A 22,675-nucleotide genomic window follows, 5' to 3' on the forward strand; every position below is an offset into this window, starting at 1 on the left:
CATTTTGAATATCGAACGGCAATGATGTCTATAGCTGTCGTGTCATGTGGATAGCAAGCTGATGTGGTCCTTGAATCCTGCATCCAAGGGGTTAACCACTGTAATAGTTTGTTTGAAACGTTACGTCAGATCCTTCTAATGACCTTTTATTACATACTCTTTCATTCTGAGCACGAATGCAACTACCAATAGTGTAATATACGTCAACCTCTTAATCCCCGTCTTCAGCAAGTGCTTTTTCTCCAGTTCAGCTTTACCCAAATCTAAAGGGTTACAGCCTATAGGCGAGAGTAATGCCTCAATCGAAAGCCAAGACCTATAAAATTAATCTAAACAGACCTTTTTCCTCATGTTGTTGTCACTTTTTTGTCATTTTTTCCCATGGCTTTTTTTGTTGCGTTTTCATTAAAAAAAAATCCGCATTTTTATCGTTTTTTTGTCACTTGCGTTTTTTGTAACACAGCAATAGAAGCAGAGGTTTACAGCCACTCAGTAAAATCATAGTAAAAAGCTGGAAGCGGGACATCACCAGCTTGACGCTTGCATCTTTGCTTTCCCAAAATGTAACGTTAGTTTTAATTACATACATTAGTTTGCCAGTCCACTGGAAACATATTGTTTATGTCCAGCAAGTATTAGGAGCTTGTTTGGTAATAGCTGACCTTTGTTTGTTTTTCAACAGTTCAGTTTCTCTACCCAGTGTCTGCGTACATTGGTGTATGAATGAGAGTATGAATGGGTGAGTGGATCATTGCTGTAAAGCGCTTTGAGTGCCTAATGTAGGTGGAAAAGCGCTATATAAGTTGAGGCCATTTACCATTACCATTTTCTGACATGGCCACATGTATCCTGAAATGTTCTGTAGTGTGGCTTTGAATGAAATCCATATTGTATTTTCTTGACTTGTACGTATCTGAGACGGCATGGTTTAATCAGATGCTTCAGCCAGTCCACTTTCTCCTTCCCCCTTTTGATTTGATTCATGTTCTCATCAACCTGTGTATTAACATCCCTCCCTCTACTCACGAGCTTGCCATTGCCCCGGTATAAAGCATATCAACAGCAAATATAAAGTATTTCAAAGACAATTTTCTCATGTGTCTTTCCTGGCAGAACAGAGAAGCAAAAGGAAAAAAAGAGGGGAGGTGAATGGGGGTGGATCATGCATGTGCATTAAGTCAGCTCCAGAGGCACACAGCAGCATCAGCAGCAGCAGCTGAGGGGGAGAGAGAGAAAGGAGAGAAAGACAGAGCGCGTGAGTTAGAGGAAGGGTAGTATAGTCTGAGACACAGGAACAAAAGCTGCGGACGATTGCTTCTGGATCCAGCGGCAGAACAACGGAGGAAAGGAGGAGGGAGACGGGGGTGCAGACATGATAGCACTCAGACAATAACACACAGCCTAGACGTCTTTTCCAGTCTCCCCAGTGCTCTCCATGTTTTTTGGGGCTCGTCGCTCCGTTGCCTTAATCGCTAAACCCACAGGAGGAGGATGTCCGGGAAGAAGGATTTTGACGTGAAGCAGATCCTGAGGTTGCGCTGGCGATGGTTCAGTCACTCCTCCCAGGGTTCGGCCGGCAGCGGTGGAGGTGGTGGTGGGATGGGGGGATACATCCCGCAGGACGGGGGATTGGAACACAGAGGGACACCTGCTCACGGGCGCCTCAAGAGTCACTCGAGGGAGAGAAATGCCGGTGGACTAAGGAAGAGTAGCAGTCCTGTGCACAGCATCCTTTCGCCAACACCAGGGCCCACACCTGTCTGCCTCAGGGGGGGTCAGCACTCGTGGCATCAGCAACACAGCACCATCCAGGGGGTACAAGTCAGTGAGATGAGTCCAAAGAGCTCCTCCTTGCCCTGTACTCCAAGGAAAGAGGACAGCATCACCAGACAGGAAGATGTCAAGAGCAGCACGGAAGAGGCTCCAGAGGTTGAGGCCAGAGAAAGGTATGATTGAGAGAAGAAGACTTTGAACAAATTAGCGCACTTGGTTATACACTGGTACTTAAACTTGAATCTTAAGCCAAATTCACACATGCGCCACCAGCAGGCTAAAGTCCTGGTAAAATCAGGATTTTTGGAAGGAAATCATGACTTTACCAGGACTTTAGCCTGCTGGGGGCACATGTGTGAGTTTGGCTTTGTTCTTATATTAAGTATCTGAATGTTGGATTTAATGAATCCCCTGAACAGCACTCAATCGCCAACATTAATCATTATATTCTTTCCCCAACTTAATATCATATACACATTTTAATGCTTGTTACACTTGTAAACTAATCTGCTGGCCTCTGCAGCAGCCACAACATGCTCACCTGGGGACAGCTGGGTGTCAGACTGAATAAACCAATAAAGCAACCAATTAATTATTCAGTAGCTGGGAAGGCAGGCAGTACCACTCCTCTGTCTTCTGTTGCGGTCTAGATACAAGGCTGATTTTACATTACTTCTCAGAGAATGAACTTTCCACAGTCTCCATAGTGTAGGCTTAAAGGAGCATTATGCAACTTTTTATTCCAAAAAATATGTTGATATTTGTGCATATTTTCGTGGTGGTCTCTACAATGCTCCAGGATCAATTGTTTTGTAGGCTTTCTGGTGAGTGAAAGCAGTGAAGTCCTTCCAAACAATTGATCCCGGAGTGTCCAAGAGATCCCTGTGGTGGAAAGTAAAGGCGCCCTGGTGACCACTCATACAGACGCTGGGTCACGTTAATTACGCACAGATATCAACTTTTTTTTTCCACATAAAAAGGTCAACTGCAGAGGACAGTGGTGAGTGCAAGGAACAAAAGCTAAAGTTACATGGTCCAGTCATTAGGACTGTACATTTATTTTACAAGATTTAGACTTGTGGTTATCACAGAAGCCATGATTACACTGCCCATCAGGAGGTAAAGGTTAAGATGGTGTGTGCATGAGGTAGCTCTTTGACTAAAAGCCCCGTGCATCAAGGATGAGCTCACTGACTCTCTTTCATCTTGCCCGTGACATTTTGGGCTAGTTGGATCACTAGATTCTTCACTATCTTTGATCTCTTTAGAACAACACAACAAAGCTTTATGTTGCTTTATGCCAAAATGAAGGCACTGAAGCGTACACTTAAATCTGGCATTACAACACCTGTTAATGGACAGGACAACAAATGCAAATTTTGCCATGTTACACAAATTGCAAACAAACATATTATTGTTTAAAGAAGCTTTGGGTGTGCAGTTGGAATCAAGCAAAAAGTAAAAAAAATCTATCTGTATCTGTCAGTCATTAACGGTCATGTCTGGAGGATGTACACATTACACAGTTTTAGAAATGCTGTTTTGTGTTGGCATAATTGGCAGAAGCTCACGTTTGCAGGTCCCGGCGTGTAAAGAGTGCATGCATAACAAATTTGCCTCAGAGTTAGAATCTGTAAGTGAGCTGCTCTCATGGGGACCTTGAGTTCTCACTGTCCATGTAAAACACAGCTCCACCAACAGATTTAGACTGATGCCAGAATATAAAAAACACCACTGCCCCAATCCAGTCTTTTCAGTCGTTTTTTTTCTAAATTTGGTTTATTTGGTTAATCTGCATCCGTTGTCCCACACTCACACTCTCAAACCCACCCACATGCATCCCGGCCTATTGTTCATGTTTGTATATGCAGATGCAATACTGCAGATGCACATTAGACACTTTATTGTAATGCATGCTCATGGCTGGGCAGAAGAACCGAATGATGGAACACATTGCAATCAAGGGTCAAAATCTGAAGAATTCTTGCTGTTGTTTTGTTGTAAAGTAAACTGCCACAGACAGTCACAAACAAATTTCCGGTGCTAATCATACATGAAGCTACACCAGAATCTACATGCCCTTCTTTGATTCCCTGTTGTTGTTTTTGTCCCACAATTGAAATCAGGCATTGCTATGTATGCTTATCATCAAAATTATAGTATAATTATCTGTTGTCATTTTGTCTAAAATTGCCAGGACTACAACAATATTACCATTAATATACTTGTACTGGCTCAGTAATCATGAAAATAGTTACTTATGACCTGATTGGCCTATGTGCAGTCCAAATGTGACACTGCCCTTTAATCTTGTTTTTATCAATTAAATTGACCTAATAAGAGATAAACAATATGACAACAAAGCAATGAAATCATATTTCTTCACCATATGGCAGGCAGTCAATAATAACAGGACCCAGTTGTATTTCAATATTCATGCCTAGAGTATGCCTATCGCGCGATAAACCGATGCTGTTAAAGATATCCCTTAAATCAGTGTTTTTAAAACCTTTATTGTTTCATGAACCCTTTGAGACGTTCATTTATACTCCACATATCCCCTACCTCGAGGATAATGCCAATATGTTTGATGATTAGTGTGGTGTTCAAAATATAGACAAAATACTTTATTTTGCTAAGTGCTCAAGTAGTCCCTCGGGGTCCCCGTACCCCTGGTTGGGAAACACTGCTTTAAACTATTAGTATGACAATCATACACTGTTAGTGTGTGCCCTTGCTTCTAATGTCCTGCTATGTTTGCCCAGCTCTCCTCATAACCCAAGAAAATATATGACTGAAGTTAACCTAAATGGGATGGAGACCCTGACCTGTCCTCATAAACATTAACTGAAGCTTGAGTCAGCAAAGCATTACTTTGAATGATATTTCAATTCTCTTTCAGCTTTATAGAGAAGAAATACTGCCTTGTCGTTTGCTGTCAAAAGCAGTAATAAGAATACTTCATGGATGCTAGTAGGTGGCACAGATACTAGATGGCGGTAGCACTGGCCTCATAGCAAGAAAATTCCAGGTTCAATTCCTGTGTGGGGCCGTCCCGCATGGAGTTTTTATCTTCTCGGATGGGTTTCCATCAGCCCAAAACACGTCGTACAATGCTGCAAATTGTCTTGAAGCAGATGAATGGGTCAAACATGGAGAACACATTTTCATACAAGGATCATGAAGTTTAAGAATCCAAAAAATGAGAAAAGAAGTAGGTTATAAATCTCAGATAACACATAGGGAGAATCCTGCCAAAGAACAGTATAAAACTTGATGTAATGTATGAGCTGCTGCAACCAATGAAGGAAATAGCAATGTGAGAATCATTTCTCTCATACATGTTTGAGAGGCTTTTCTGGATTAGCATGTTTACTATCCAGCTCCTGCATATCAATAAATTATGCAAAGATTATCAGTAGCGATGGCAGCCTTTAGGACTATATGAGCTAACTTGCCATTGCGAAAGACGCTTTCTGCAAACATCGGCAGATTTTTCTCTGACATGCGCCTGCACAAATAATGCACTTTCAATATATTGTGAATTTTTCTTTTTAATGTAGTGCTCAGCACTGCAGCACCTAGCCTGTACTCGATTTATTCATTTACTGCAGATGTAATGCTACAGGTTCTGTTACTAAATACATTCAGCCAAATTGACAAATTGTAATGAATTATGTTAGAAAAAAGTGTATGTAAATGGGCTATATGTCACTCACAAAGTACAGAAAAAATATGTATAGGCTAAATAAAGCAGCTGCAACATCACCATCTCATATATAAGTTATATTGTTGCGCAGTATTTGTTTTCCTCCAGTAATACAGCTTTACACTGACGGCTGGGTCTATGGACATTATTGATTGCTGGCTTGGCATATGCAAACATTTAGAGGCATTGTGAGATCATTCTGCTTGCCTTGGCAAACGGCAGCTTAATCCATTTTGAAATGCATATTTCCATTCAGCGTGTTCAATCAGAAACACATTCACCTTCCAGTGTCACTGATATTATTGATCTGCTAAAGCAGTTGCTCATAGGGATTCAAGGTCTCATCTATATGAGACTCTTTTCCAACCGTGAAAAATGACAACGTCGCTGCATTTCAAACATCTTTTTCTCGGCTTCACAATTTGTGCGATGGTGTGATCTCGGTGTACGTGTGAAGAGCGGATGACAGTACTCCAGGTATTTTGCTCTGTTTGAAAAATTATCATCATGAACCTTTCAGACAACTATGCCAGTATTAAAACTCTTTGCATATTGTTTTGTAATACACCATGTCCCTAAAGCAGTTTCTTTCTTCTGGAGTTGCTTTGCTTTTTAGTGCCTGCAGTGAAATTGGGCTATACCTCTGATGATCACTAGTAAAGGGAAATTTACACCTCGCCGAAATTTACTGGTCCCTCGAATGTGATACTGAAGCAATTAGTGTCTGCAAGATTGGTGGCATGAAAAATCCCCACACTATACCTCTGAGCCAATACAAAGGCAATGTATCTTGGTTTTATGGTCGGCATTGCTTATTCAGTCTTGTTTGGTGTTACTCGGCAAGACTCAGTGGGGAATTACTGTGGCAGGACAATAAATTATTCCTCTATTTAGCATAAAATCTTGCAATAAAGAGCTCACTATAGAACAGCAGTAACCAACAGGTAATATCAGCAAGTCTCCATGGGGTAATATAGATGCTTTGGTAATGAAAGAATGAAAGTCACCTAAAACTTTATAAGAGAGAGTTAATCAGGTCTGCTGCAGTTCTAGTATCAGTCATAATGCCAGTATACCGCGCTGCCAAGCATTACAGCCCTCACCAAGTATTTCTACTGACACATCAGAAACTCTCTGATCTTGTTTATTATGTGCTGGATATCACCCTGGTGGAAGATATAAATACTAGGGCTGAAACAACTAATCGATTAATCGACAACTAATCGATTACTGAAATAGTTGTCAACTATTTCAGTAATCGATTAATCGTTTTCTAGCAAACACAGACTAAAATAGAGCAAAAAAGACATAACAATTATGTATTTTGGATGAAAACCTACTTTGTTTTTAAAGTTAGGGTCTGTAGTGTTTTGTACATTATGAATTTCATAAATATCTGTCTTTGTCTCGTCCAATCAGAAAGTAGAATTAGCACAAAGAGCCTCCTACAAACGTTTACTTTAAGTTTACTCCATCAACATGTCCTCAAACGGCGCCACTTTAGCTCTATGTGATAAAAAAAAATTAAGAAATACAATTTCCATGCACCTTTCACAGCCAAGCGATTAATCGATTAATCGTAAAAATAATCGGTAGATTAATCGATTACCAAAATAATCGTTAGTTGCAGCACTAATAAATACTATGATTTTCAACTGTGGATGTACTGGATACTGCCGTTAAAATCTTTGGCAAGACTGGCCCAGTCAATGCTTGTACGATTGTTTCCTTGGTGGTGATGAAAGAGGTCATATAGGTGCAGAATAACCCTGCAAGCAACAGTTGTCTTATTGCTTGATCTCGCATTTTCTCAATAAGCCTGTAAAAGGCAAATTATTTGTTACATGTTTTATACATGTCCCCGGTGCCTCTTGGCCAGGTCTCCTTCAAAGTAGAGATTCATCTCAAACTTCTTGGGTAAATAAATGAACAGGATATATTGATGGAAGAGACAAAACATGTTTTGCATCAAACTTGCACGTTTCCTGCGCCATTGTGATGTCATTCCTGCTGTCTGAGTGTTCAAACCTCTTCTTTGAGCAAATAGCATGTTTTGAGTCACTGAATTAGTTTACAATTCTTGGTTGATTAATCCAATTAGTTATAGCGCAGAAATACAACTGTCAGTTTGCTCCCTGACGGAAGTATCTGAACACCATGGAGAGCAATGTTAAAGGAGCTATATCATGCTATTTTAGCCATTCCAAAGCTAAGTATAGGCATTTATATGATATATTGTACCTCTACCATTATGGAGCACTCATTTTTGTGATAAATATAAGTGTTTTCTGGAGGTATTTTTCGAACCCGGAAGACACAACGCTTCGATTCAGTTAACTCCGCCCCCTCTCTCCGCACATATAACTTTACCGTAATATAAATAAACAACAATAAGTGAAGTTACTTCACGATGCAGTTATACGGAGTTGACATCTGCAACGCAGCTTCATAAATGGCTAACACACATGCTAATATGCTAACACACAAGCTAACCCGCGTTTGGATTGACTCACCGCTCTGGTCCATCGCTGTTTACATTATGGGACTTGCGTTGGTTATAAAAGTTAATCCACTTTGGTTCTGGCGAAGGTTCACCAAACATCCATCAGAGACAGTCACAGAAAAACAATATTTTGGTGATAGTCGCTGAATCCCGGAGAAAAAAAAACAGCTAGACAAGTGGCCTCTTCTTGAAAATGGTTGAATAAACTCCGTAGCCAAACGCGCTTCTTTTTCTCCATGACATTGTCGTTAGTTAAGAATAAAGAACAGGTGTGTCCAGAGTAGGTAACGAGCTCCATCTTCACAGCTGCAGCGCAAACATGACTGATCTGTTCAGACGCTCAGGGGTGTTTGTTTTGGCCTCAGCTGACCTGGAAGCACCTCGGGCACATCCTTTTATTTTTTTTTATTTTTTTTTTATTTTTGTTTTTCTCTTTGTTTCTCTCTTACGACAGACATAATGAAAACGCTGTTTTACAAATTAAAATCCGTCCGTAAGCATTACATTACATTACAGACGTTGAGCACTTCCGTTCCGCTGTTACGACACAACTGAACACTCAGTCGTTCACCAGGAGAGGCCGGCTCAGCTGCTCAGAGAGCAGGATTCAGGAGGATTACTGAGAGCTGCGTGAATGAAGCCACAAACCACTCTGGGGGTGTTTTTGATAAAGAAATAGCATAACAACATGGCTAAAAGCTCCAAAAAGTCGATTTTGCATGATATAGGACCTTTAAATACGGTTGTAACCAGTGGCGGGCCGTGGGGTGTCAGTCAGGGCCTTCAGCAACCTGCGTTCACTCACTCAAACGCATATAAACTGATCGATAATACGCCTATGGATAAAACAGCTTTTTTACGGGGCATTTGTTCGCCAAAGGAAACAAAACCCAAAACCTTCGGGAACACTCGTAATAGTATACGGAAACACGCGACACATGACAGGCGGAGACGAGCACGTTATAACGTGGAAACAGCGCGAGACACCAGAGATCAACGGAAACGCAAGATCCAAAGTAACAAAAAGATGCTGGACTTACAGTTTGGTGCTATGTGGGACGCCCAGGGATGCCTTTTTAGCGCTCATCGTCCCGTACCTGTTCCCTGCCCGAGTCCCAGCGCAGCTGACGTGGGGAAACTCTTCTCCTGTCCGCGGAGCCAAGCGTCTACGTCCCACTGTCGTTCCCGCTGCTTTGCTACCGAAGCTCCTCATAAAGAAACGGCGCCAAATATCCGTGATTAATCAATCCACTTAATTTTGCCTCGTTCGGACATTTCACGAGAGAAATGTTTTGTTTATCCGGTTTAGTCTTGCCCTGTGCCCCAAGGGACAGCGGGCCCTGGGAGGCACGCTGTCATAGATACATACGGCATCTCGTCACAGAAGGGGGCGTGGCTTTGCCGAAGGGGAAAATAGAATCTTTAGAGCAACACAATTTTCCACTCTTTTTAGCCATTTTCTGGTGGAATATCAACTTATTTATCACACATAAATAAAGTCAAGTGTAAATCGGGCCCATATGGATATTTTGTCGCAACAGATTGTTTAGTAGAAGTGAAAAACGGCAGTTGTAGCAAGCGCTAGCCAACCGTTAGCATTAGCCCGATGCTAACATGTAGCATCAAGTTAGCATTCTCCGTTATTCATGTATTTATGGGCTGTAGAACCACTTTGCTCCTCCCCATGTCTTTGTATCATTATTTAGTAGAAAAATATATTCATAATTCAGCTTTTGTTACAGTAGTTTTTGAATAATTAGAGAAACTGTTAACTGTTTTCAAAAATGATCATATATGGGCGATTCCAGAGATGCCGTCTGTATCTATTGTACAACGAATTTTGATTGGCTGATAATTCTGTCAGTCACACTGAGAGTCAATCATATGTGCGGCCATGGTTCATCGTGACAACAGAGGGGTATCTCAATCTGTTGGTGTTTAAGGCACTTTTAGAGTAGGAAATTACTGTTGCACCTCAACAATACCAATATAAGCAACTCATTATAAATAAACTCAATATAAATAAATTACAAACTGAATAGACCATTATGTCATTATTTTACACTTCTTTATTCTTCATTTGGCCATATAGCAGAGAAGACCACGCTGGCCCAGGCGGCACACACCACTGTTTGTAAAGTGACTTAAGTCTACAGCGTCAGTGCAACGTGGCCTTGATTTAATTGTAATCATGTAACAACTATACCTTTATTGTATTGCAGTAATAACCAGATGGACAAACAACCTAAATGTGTTTGTGTGAGTGACTTAATGAGTGACTCAATATTGGCCTCCCACTCCACCCTTGTTTCATTATAAATCTTAGTTTGTGTCAATACACTGGAGCTGCCAAGTATTACTGCCTTCACTTTCTATTGACAAATCTCTAAGTTTATGAGTCTATGCAGCTCTTATATCAGATATGAACAGTAATAGGCCTGGAAATAAAGTGTGGCTTTAAATAGACCCTGTAATGACCCGCACCCCCGCACCAATGTTATCAGTCTTTTTGCAGCAGAGGAACCACGAGATGACAGTCAATTCCTTTGGAGACAAAACTTGGATCTTGTTATGCAGCGTGACAAACAACCCTAAATGTCAACACGCGCACTTGTTCTGTGAAGGACACCAAATGCATGGGGGTGCATTATTTGTTGCGGGATTATTTTGGCGCCTGTGAAACAGCATATAATCTATCAGCCTGTTGGGAGCAGAACTCAAGCTGTTTCACTACGGCTAAGTCCCTCTGTCTGAAATACATGTGTACCCGTAGATAGGCAGTTGTAAAGACTGGGGCGGTGTTGTGGGACAAGCTGTTGCTCAGATTGTCTTAGTGGCTTATCCCATTGGACTGCGCTGCCTGTTATCCGCTTATGTTTGGAACTGAGTCCAATAACACTTTTAATTTCAGCTTTAAGTGGCAGAAAGACGCTCAAGTTCCGTGAGAATGTGATGACACAAAAGCGATCTGTGTAAACCCAATTGTGCCCTGAATCTTTTGTCACAATGTTTATTTCAAAGTGGAGGTGACACATAGCAATTACAGTCAAATCAAATTGAAGTATGTGATGAAATTCAAGATTTAAACCTACAGGTGCGCATTTATATAGAAAATGCTTTTAACTATAAGAAAAACAAATTCCAACGTACTGAGAGATACAGTATTAAAGGGATGATTATTTTTTCCCATTTTTTCCTCTTCTTTCTGTATGTGTGCATGCACCTGCTATAAAGCTTTTCATTTTTAATTTGTTTAGTCTGAAGTGGTCACAAAGTGTGCTCCTACCAGACAGGACGAATGTCAAAGGCTGTGTCGCAATGGGAATCACATCGAGACCATTTTAGATTTTAAATACTTTAGTAAACCACCACCACAGAGTATTTAAGCTCACCTTATCACAAATCTACACCCAGCGGCACAACACAAATGCACACTAATGAATGCAGGCCTCAACAAACACAAAAGCGCGCAAACCAGACTGTCAATCAAAGCCCCGGTGTGCACAATGAATAAATTAATCAAAATTCACTCTGTTCACCAAAGGATACCCTTGATTGTGCGTCCAAGGCCATTTTGTCTCCTGGGATAGAGAAACACAATGCCCTGGGATACAACTGTTTATATTATTTATATTGTATGTGTGTGTATATATATATATATATATATATATGTATATATGTATATATGTATATATGTATATCAAACACACTAAGACAAATGTAATACTTAATCAATAAGTAAATCAATAGAAGTGTTCTTGTAAGTCCCATCAGATTTTCAACCTGTGACATCTAAATGCTTCGAATTATCAGTACTGCTAATCAACAATTGTACTATTGAAATCTGCAACAACATATCTGTAAATCATTGATGGGTAAACTCACAGAGTAGTGTGAGTTTGCCCATATATGAGAGAAAAAGAAAAAGAAAAAAGAAAATGATGCATATGAACTTATTTGCAAGCAATGTGAACATTTGCCTGCTGCTGGACTCATGCGCTTCAAAAACATTTATCTTATATTGCTACTGTTTGTATTCTCTTACAAAAAATCCTGAAGCGCATTTAGTATCTTGAATATGGGGTAGGCACGTATAAGCTTTCTTGCTTCGGCCTACTCCCTTTGAGTTATTATTTTTTCTTTGGCTTCATGTGACATGAATGTAAATATATTAATGTAAATAATGTAAATAATTGCTCAAATAAATCAAATCAAATCAAAATTCTGAGGCAAAATGTCTTATATATTTTCCTCTGTATCTTCCAAAAGGCTGGCTCTGAGCACTTTCTCCAAGATGAACACCAGCAGCAGCTCGTCCGATGAGTTTTTCCAGGCCGCAGACCATGCAGAACAGACCTTCAGGAAGATGGAGACCTACCTCCAACACAAGCAGCTCTGTGATGTGCTCCTAATAGCCGGAGACCACAAGATCCCAGCACACAGGTTGTATTGAGCTCGGATTCAAGTAATTACTTTGTACATGTGTGTAAGAGCAAACCATGGCGCACTTCATTAGTTTCAGTCGATGGGGCACAGGGCGTGGGCTAGAGACGTTATTTTAGAAGACAGATTGATTAAGACTGTAGAAAGAAAGCCAAAGTTCAGCCTAGTGTAAGAAATGGGAGTTTGTTACAAAGACTCATTGCGTTCACAGAATGTTATGTCATATTTTTAGCTAAAGGGCATTGCTATTATTATTACAGCGATTTACATATGCCTGCATTTTGACAGTTTCTATTTCAGCATTCTCGTCTGTCCTGGCCTCAAATGCTATGAATTTACCTGAATGCAACCTACTGCACTTTGTTTCCACACCCCAAGAAAACAATTATTTGTAAAGAGATGGCTAATACATATTCTGCCTGTGTGTCCATGGGCGAGGCGCAGCGCCCTCTGTGCCTTAAATGAGGCTGAGGGACATGGACGGACTTGTTGTGGTAAAGCATTGGTCGCCTTTCTCCCCCTTTTCCCCATCAGTTCGCCTCAGGACACAGGTACCATCACCGGTGTGTGACTATGGAGGGGATAAATAATGGATCAACCCGGCCTTATAAAAGAATGCTTTCTATCATTAATATTTCACTTTTCAGAATGAAAAGCTGAGAGTCATGTTGTCACAATTTTCTTGATTTACTCAAAATAATCAAAGCCACAGATATTTCTGGGCTATTTTTTACAAACAAGCTCCAAAATGCTACATAGAGTAAAAGTGGTACAGAAATTTCCACATTTCATAGTTGTCCTTTTCTTTACAGCACTAACAAGGCAATCGGATAGAAATAGCGTGGTATAGGGATAAAAAGTTTCAATATTATTACCAATTTTAATACAGAATTTTTATTTATTTAAGGATCCCCACACGTCTTAAACAGAGAGACTACTCTTACATACAACTTCCTGATTCCTTATGTTCTTTGTGCTGTGTTATGGTTAGACTTAGTCATATAACCGGGAAATTAATTATGTGTGTCCCACGTTTGCATGTAATTACTATAATTAGCTTGTTATTACAGTTTTATGTACCATGTTTTTCCATATTCCCACCGCTATTGCTGCTGTGAAGTATCAGATGCACAAATCATGAGCTAAAGCTGTTTGAAGATCTATAACCCCCGGTAAACAAACTGCATTATAAATACTAAAACAGCAACAGATATGCTTGAAACTCATTTTTATGTAATGGTAAATTATAATTCACTGCTTCTTAAATCTGCAGTTGAGTCGTAGAGTTACGAATTACTTAACGTAATTATGCACTGAGCTGCTAAAGCTATTAGGTACAGTACATTCGGCAAGGCCATAAATTAAACACTATTGCCGAGTGGAGTGAGGCTGATTTCTCAGAGGATGGTATAAAATCACGGCTTGATTAATGTCACTGTTGAGCATGTTCACTGTTGTAACATGTCATTTGGAGATAAGATACATCTGCTTTGATTTAGTAACCATTTAAAGACATGTAAAGCCGGAGCAATAATTTATGTCTGGCTCATTCGGCAGACTGGTGCTGAGTGCTGTGTCGGACTACTTTGCCGCCATGTTCACCAACGACGTAAGGGAGGCCAAACAGGAGGAGATCAAGATGGAGGGCGTGGATCCAGAGGCGCTGCGGTCATTGGTCCAGTTCGCCTATTCGGGTGAGTGCCCATAAACACATTCACAACAACAAGTTATGGGATATGAAAAAGGCAAAAATCAATACACTGGTTTTACATAGGGCTTAGATGCATGTGCTGTACACAGCAAAAGCAAATTGGATTGTGTATATGTAAAATGAATGAAACAAGTCAAAAGAACCCACAGTTATCCATGTAAATATAGAATTACAGAACGTTATTATAGACAGGTTGGTCTTTCTTTGTTGACTCAATCTATCGGATTTTATATTTGTAAATACCAGTGTTTGACAGAGTATTCAGATACAGCTGGTGGTGCTTCAGAAATCTGTTGGGTGAAACATCAGGCACTTGGAGAGTGTATTATGCCCTGTATAACAGTTGTAAAGATATTTAAGACAAACATGTTCTTCAAATTCAGGGTACATTGTACATAAGCACATAATCTATCAACGGGTTCCTTTTGGTCTGTATCTTAAAACTGTACACAATGCTCTAAAACACTAGGCAGTGCTGAGCCCTATTACCATCTTTGTCCTTGCCCTATTGACCTGACCTTAACTCTTCACATAGATGTAGTGACATTTTGCCTCTCTTCAGTGCAGCATTTGACACAATTTATACCACTGGACATTGTGCAAAGTGAGATATTGCAACCGTCTAATTCTCTGTGCCATAACTATCACTTTATTGCGAGGGTTTCAGAGAAGAAATTTGAAATGCATTACCTTCCCCCCATGCTGGTGCTTCGGCTATATCCACTTGTCAAGTGACTATATATTTTGCTTGCCCTGACATTGCAGGTGTCCTTGAGCTCAAAGAGGAAACCATAGAGAGTTTATTGGCAGCGGCGTGCCTCCTTCAGCTTTCACAGGTCATCCAGGTTTGCTGCAACTTCCTGATGAAACAGCTCCATCCCTCAAACTGCCTTGGTATCCGCTCATTTGCAGACGCCCAGGGCTGTACGGACCTACTCAACGTGGCTCATAACTACACCATGGTATGAAGCTTTTATTTGAGGCTCCACAGCGTTTAACGACTGCGGTGGGCTAAATAATTTATTTTGTAATAAGGAATGGCTCTATTAAAGTGGTTTCTCATTGCACTGACTGAGTGCTGCAAAGGAGAATTTGCTGGTGTTAATTCGAAACGCACTTCCAATTTTGATTAAAAAGAAAATGAGAAATTGTTCTAATGTAGACCAATGCTAGTACAAAGCGCATTTCCAAACACTCAAGGCTGGTAAGATCTAAATGTAGCAACATTTGCCCTGGGGTAGACTGGCCAATCTGCGCCAATGGCCCCTTCAGCCACTAGCAATCACACACCACTCTCATGCCTAGACAAGATGAGTGAAGTGTCTTGCCCAAGGATACAACAGCTATGCCAAAAATCAACACATGAAAAATCCATGATCGTTTTTGTGTATAATGAATCAGAAAAAATATTCAACTCCATATCCAGTAGTAGTTTTAAGGAAGAAGAAGAATATAATTTTAAATGACAATGAGTGAGTAACGTTCCATGAAGCATTTGTGGCTAAGAGAGTAATTAAAGTTGCATTGTTTGTTATGCTATTGCTTGGGCCACTAGTTGTATAACCAACACATTCTATATGTTTTATTTTACTGTTCTAGAGTGACATTTGAATATAAATGAAATTGTTTCATTATTTCTCACCTTATTTAATTCAATGCTTGCTTGTCAGTCAGAAATACTGCTGTGTTAGAGCTAGACTTGTGAAAATTGGATTTCTATATTTGTATATGGGACCGTGATGAATATTTGCATTAGATTAAGTTTCATGCATGTACGTGTCAGATAGTGTCAGGAGCGTGAAGCAGCGGTGACAGTGTGCGGTGGCGTTATCTTCTGAAGGACATCTGCCGTCTGTTTACCAGGGCTGTGGAGGTTAATCTAATCATCAAGCTGCACAAGAGGCTGACTTCCTGTTCCATCGCTCTGGTAATGAGAGGCGAGGACCGGGAGCTTCCTGGATGTCCATTCTCTGCATTGAGGCAGAAAGAGTTTTGTTTTGATAAAGACGAGTTTCACCATGGCAATGACCCAGCCCAGATATCCTTTTTTTTTCAGCAGTTTGAGACATGCGTTGTCAATTTTATCGCAAAGAATTACAGTATATTGTGACATTGCATAGGGAACTTACACAACATAATAAAATAAATAAATACGTATATAGTTCAGTTGTGTTCAATGTGTCTACAGTGGGTGGAAAATATATGTGAACGCTTTGGAATTTCTCACATTTCTGCCCAAATTGGTCATAAAATGTGGTCTGATCTTCATCAAAATCATAAGAATGAATTAGCAGTGTCTACTTAGACTAATACCACCCAAAGGTTTACATTTATCATATCATGCTGTTTTGTAAAGAGGAATGGTCCAAGATTCATCCTGACCGTTGTGCACGTCTAATTTGCAACTACAGGAAAGCAGTTATTGCTACAAAAGAAGCTGCAAAATATCTTGTAAATTCATTTATCTATTGATGATAGCACGTTGTTGACAACGATCCCCTGAGGCAGCAAAACAGCCCCACACCATGATTCTCACCATACTTCACAGTGGGGAAAGGGTTTTGATGTTGGTGTGATCAAGATCAATCTTGGACCATTCCTCTTTACAAAACTGTTGCAATTCAGCGAGATTCCTGAGTTCACTTTCTTTTCCCTCCCTGTCCTGTGACTGTTTACATGTTGTGGCCATTCAAAACATGATAAAATGTAAACCTTTGGGTGGTATTAGATTAAGCAGACACTGTTTATTAATTCTTATGACTAAGATCAGACCACATTTTTTGACCAATTTAGGCAGAAATTGCTCCCACTTTATATATAGTTGTGTTTTAAACTGTGTGAAAATCTTTTTAAGTGCAAATGGATCATGTTCGCTTTTGCTTTAAATTTAAGGTAGCTTAGCAATTGCAAATTACTGCTCCAACTGTTAAGTCGTGTTTCTCCGTGTGCATTACCAAAATGGATCAATATGTGTTCCTCATTTCATTAAAGCTGTCAGTGTAAAGCTCTTAAAGCCTGTTCTGGCAATAGATCGGACCAGGACTCGTAATCTGGAGCAAGCTGGTGATCAATAGAGTTGTTTTTCTCCCTACTTGTGCATCTGGCTTATCTGTCAACTTCATCATCAAGACTTGTTCAAAACACTAACCAAGAATAATATAGCCATAGACTGCCCTGGCATCTTTATGTCGCCAGTGTTTGATATTGCATGTTTGTGTTGTAAAAGAGGCCTTTATAGTGAACCAGCATTAATGGATTTGTCCTCGAAGTGTGGCAACGCCGCCCGGGCTGCTGGCCAGTAAAAAGGCAGATCAATCTTTAAGACAGTAATGGAGTAGAGCGACAACAAAAGTTTTCGCTAGCTGCGGCATCCTTGCTATAGTTTTATTGCAGCTCATTAAAAAGGCTTACAAAGGCTTTATTCTGTGATGTCCAAACAGCGTTTTAACAAGCTGACAAGAAACTTTTTGGACACGTTTGATGCCAGATTGATTTGTAGCTTGCTGTTGCAGAGAGGATTTTAATTAATGGGATAAGGCACATACTTAATCCACAAATTGCATTCCCCTCTGAAGGCTGTGGGCATTTGGACATGCAATCTACTGGCAGCTCGGAGCCCAAACGTGGGCCGCTTGACCATTATCAGTAGGCTGTGGGCCTTTGCCAATAATGACCATTGATAAATTGTTATGATCAATGATTATTTCAGGAAATGCTGCAATTTCCCCCCCCATTATCAGGTCAAATTAAGCTATTAATTTGGGAAGTTTTTGCCCTGACAAGTGACTGTGTCATTGGGCTAGACATTTCACCCACCTCACCAATTTAAATGCAGAGAGTGGTGTTGGAGGGGCCAATGGCGCAGATTGGCAGTCTTGCATTGGCTAAATGCACATACAGTTGCTCACTACGACTGAGTATGGATTGAATGATCAATGGCTGCCACAATTTAAAATGCTTGTTAGGATTGTGACACTCCATCATGATTATTTTTAAATGTTCATATCTGTAAGTGTATGACCAGCCAAGGTGTACATAATAGGTCAAATATTTAGATGTCATATTGGAACCAAATTTAGGCTTTAAAAAGCACATAAAAAGTTATCAAATACAATCAGATTTAATATGGGAAAATTGACACATTGGAAATTCCCTTGCCTCAGGAGCCTACCTAAATGCAAGTTGGACAAGTTGGTCACAAGTTTGTAAATCTGCCCTCAGGCCACTTGAGTCATTATATAAAAGATCTCTAAAGATTCACGATAAGAAAGGCAGACAATCCCATCACTGTCATATCCTCGTAAAACATAAATGTCTCAGCTTTGAAAATTTGATAATCCACACACATCTGTGTTTGAGGTCCTCCATGACACCGCTGCTGCTCCTCCACTAAAAGAGTTCATCTCTCTGGGCTCTGAAACAGCAGCTCGAACCACTAGTTCTACAGTGCGAGGCAAATGCAGGATCCCTAAACGAAAGACAGCATTTGGAAACTCTGCTTTTTCTTGTGCGGCCGCTCATCAGTGAAACAAGTTGCCTGCAGAGCTGATAACAAGCATAAACTCTTACACATTCTCACGCCTGGCAAAGAAATGGCTCTTGTCAAACCAACTTGCACCCACATGTGACCGGATGTATGCGTGTGTGTTTTATCTGATTGTTGTGTATGTGAAGATTTGCTTTTATGAACTTGGTCAATGTAAATGCCATTATCCATGTATGCATGATGTTTTTATGTATTCCACTATAACATCAGCCTGCCCAGGGACTACGGGTGGAAATTAGCACTTGACCTATAACCTGGTACAATGCATCTCTCCCCTTGAGGTTAATGTTTATTGTACACTGTCCCTGTTTTTCTAAATAAATAAACTAAACTAAACGTGGAATATAATCCCATTGAAGGACATTCATGTTACATTTGATTTTTTTTTATAAAAGAAAATCCCATTCTCCGTCTGTCACTCAATATTTGACCAAGCTGAACAGAGTCTCTTCGGATGAGTTTGATTCTATTGATTTGTAGCTCGCTGCTGTGGAGAGGACTTTAATTAACAGGATAAGACAGACACACAAGTTTAATTTACTTCCTCTTTTTTTTTTAGTTTTCTCTCACTTCTATCTCCCTGAATCTCTGTTCTTTATCTTATCCCATTTATTCCCGTTCACCTCTCCGCCCTTCATCTCTTAAGGACACACAGACCAAACAGAATCCTCCATAATGATTGATGATTATCTCTCTCTTTGTAGGAACACTTCCTGGAGGTCATTCAGAACCAGGAGTTTTTGCTGCTCCCCTCGGCGGAGATTGTGAAGCTGCTGTCCAGTGACGAGATCAACGTGCCCGACGAGGAGACCATCTTCCAGGCGCTCATGCTGTGGGTGCGCTACGACGTGCAGCATCGTCAGCGGGACCTCGGGGTGCTGCTCTCCCACATCCGCCTCCCGCTGCTTCCGCCTCAAGTAAGACCAGTGAAGGCGACGTGCAGTGTGGGAAATCACGACCAGACACAACATTGTTTTTGTCAAGTAAAACAGGTTTCAGTAACTTGAAACACATCATTTCTTAGTTGAGCCACAGTAACACAGTAACACCCAGTAATTAGAATAAAATGAAATGGAGGAAAAAGTGAGCACACCCTTTGGAATTTCTTACATTTCGGCCTAGATTGCTCATAAAATGTCGTCTGATCTTTACTAAAATCACAAGTAAACAGTGTGAGCTTGAACAAATACCACCTAAACAATTACGTGTAATCATATTTTTATTGGCCAAAACATGTAAACATTCACGGGACAGGGAGGAATAAGTGAGTACACCCTTGGATTTAATAACTGGTTGACCCCTCTTTGGTAGCAATAACTTCAACCAGACGTTTCCTGCAGTTGCAGATTAGACGTGACTCTAAATGTCTGCATGGATTTGTCTAATTAACTCTTGGAAGATCTTTAGCCAAGGGGTGTACTCACTTACTCATCTCTGTCCTGTGAATGTTCACATGTTATAGACAATACAAATCAAATCATTGTTTGGGTGGTATTAGTTCAAGCAGACACTGTTTACTCATTCTTCTGATTGTAATAAAGATCCACATTTTATGACCAATTTATGCAGAAATGTAAGAAATTGCAAAGGGTGGACTCACTTTTTCCTCCCACTGTACGTGCAATTATTTAATTCCAATGTTTTAAAAATTGCAAAAAGATAATTATTTTGCTGCAAATTAGAGCATGTTTGTTGCTGTATGTCTATGTTTAGTTAATCTAAATTAACTAAACATGGCATTACATACAATATAACCTGGGATGTTCTTCAGCTTTAAACCTTATTGTAATAGCTGCCCCTCACAAGTTCAAACTGTGATTATTATGTTGATAATCTGTAAGGATATCTGTGCTCATTGCTCTAGGTGGGTTTACGCCACTGTCGTTAATACCCTATTCATATTTTTGGGACATGCCCAGTCAGGTCAAATCCGTCATTCTGGTCCTTCAGGAGATTTGAGACTCCACTGCTTGAGTGTTGCCCTTGAGCTTAACTGCTCTGCTCTGACAGAAAGTATTTGTGCCGGGAGCAGCGACGGTTTGTAGTGACATAAAAACTGCAGACAGTTAGTCGAGCTGGCCTGATTTTTTTTTTTTATTTCTTGAAGACTTATGGATGCATGCTTTTGAAATGAGGTGGTTGAAAAAATGTTGAAGAAATGCAACCACAAGAAGAGGCTTTTGAGATCAGCCTAGAATGTGTGGTATTTGTGAACGATTGCTGTACATGGTTTCTGACATCCAACTCTAGGCTAGATAGTGTTGAAAGGAAAATATCACAAAAGTAAACAAAAATCAAAATAATGGGACCATAATTAAGTAAGTAAATTAAATTAAGCTCATGGTTTGCTTTATTTGTCCAAACCTTTTCTGGAAATCATCAATCACTTACATTTCTTTGGCCAAAGGGGAAATAAACTGCTGATGAGGGAATGTTTCCATAATGTGTTCACACAGTAATATTGTTGCAGTTTTTGAATGTATTTTAAATCTTTCTTCTAGCTGCTGGCAGATCTTGAAAATAACAAAATGTTCTCGGATGACCTTGAATGTCAAAAACTATTGATGGAGGCCATGAAGTACCATCTCTTGCCAGAGCGCCGGCCCATGTTCCAGAGTCCAAGGACCAAACCTCGGAAGTCTACTGTGGGAGCACTGTATGCTGTTGGAGGGATGGATGCTACAAAGGGTATAGGCCTAATATATGTCTGTAACATTATCTGGCCAGGACGTCTCACTAATGCAGTGTCTGTGCTCCAGGTTCTACGACTATAGAGAGATATGACCTGAGGACCAACACGTGGGTCCAGGTCGGGGTTATGAATGGCCGCCGGCTTCAGTTTGGCGTGGCTGTCATCGACAACAAGCTGTATGTTGTCGGAGGCAGAGACGGACTAAAGACTACAAATATGGTGGAGTGCTACAATCCGATTAGTAAAGTCTGGTCCACGATGCCGCCTATGTCTACGCATAGACACGGACTAGGTGAGTCATGAACAGGGAACTTTTTTTCATCCAGTCCAATCCACTTTATTTACAGCACATTTTATATACAAAGTGTTTCCATTCAGAGTTTAACCTCTTAACCCCCACCTGAACTGAGCACTTTTTCTCCAGTTCGGCCGTACCCAAATTTGAAAGCTTCTTGGGAACAAAAAGTGTCAAAATATCAACAAATGAGTGACGAAAATGTGACGAAAATCTAACAAGACAGCCACAAAAGAGGCAAAAGCGCAAAAGTAAAAAAAACAATTTGTAGTTTAGATGAGTTTTGTAGCTTTCAAATGAGGCATTACGATAGGTGTTTTGATTTGGGTAAAGCTCGAGAAATGTCACTTGGTTAAGGCGGGGATTAAGAGGTTAACATAATATATATTTGAAATGTGAATATGAAGGGATGGGATCAATCAGGATTTCAGCTTTATCTATTTTTATGTAATATTGGTGGTAGACAATTTAAGAATGCACTTATTTATTGATACAGAGGCCTAACAGATTGGACTGGAGTGCCAAACATAAAAATGAATAAAGCAATTAAGGCAGAAAAGAGAGATAAATCAAATAATGAAATAAACCTCAGAACAGGATTACCAGAAGAAAAAAAAAACCTGTTTGGGAGAGGTTCCAAGCAGTGCTTTGATGAGCGGGTGAACTTAATGATCAAGTCATAATCATGTCTTTAGCCTTTAACAATATGCACATTTCTCCCCCTTTCATACCTTACTTGAGTTACTAAACCAGATTGCACTCGGTCAGGCCACTTTCGGCAACACATCGCCAGAAAACTGCAGGATCAGTGCTTTGAAGGGTCACATCACTGCTGGCACACTGCACAAACTCACACTTCCTTTTAAGATGGGCTTTTGATATTTTCTCATTCCCTTATCAAAGCTCCACAGTCTGTTCTGGCCTTACCCCTCTCCTTTTTTTCTCTTCACTTGTCCAATAAATCTCATATCACACACGCTTTTGATTTACAGTTGAAACAGGT

General features: G+C 40.2%; 1 protein-coding gene across 3 annotated transcripts in view; it reads left to right on the forward strand.

Annotated features, from left to right (window-relative positions):
* The window catches only part of klhl4 (kelch-like family member 4), a 28,104-nt gene that overhangs the window by 191 nt on the left and 5,238 nt on the right, over positions 1-22,675 (forward strand). For 2 of the 3 annotated variants that reach the window (XM_079556123.1, XM_079556124.1), the window contains exons 2-8: positions 1,114-1,946; positions 12,255-12,428; positions 13,986-14,122; positions 14,905-15,101; positions 19,390-19,602; positions 21,187-21,373; positions 21,445-21,669. In XM_079556123.1, coding sequence (XP_079412249.1) covers positions 1,492-1,946; positions 12,255-12,428; positions 13,986-14,122; positions 14,905-15,101; positions 19,390-19,602; positions 21,187-21,373; positions 21,445-21,669 — 1,588 coding nt within the window. In that variant the 5' untranslated portion in view covers positions 1,114-1,491. The remainder of the gene's footprint in view (positions 1-1,113; positions 1,947-12,254; positions 12,429-13,985; positions 14,123-14,904; positions 15,102-19,389; positions 19,603-21,186; positions 21,374-21,444; positions 21,670-22,675) is intronic. The other variant, XM_079556125.1, reaches the window with a different exon arrangement.

Source organism: Gobius niger, assembly GCF_951799975.1.
Source record: "Gobius niger genome assembly, chromosome: 5".
Taxonomy (NCBI): domain Eukaryota; kingdom Metazoa; phylum Chordata; class Actinopteri; order Gobiiformes; family Gobiidae; genus Gobius; species Gobius niger.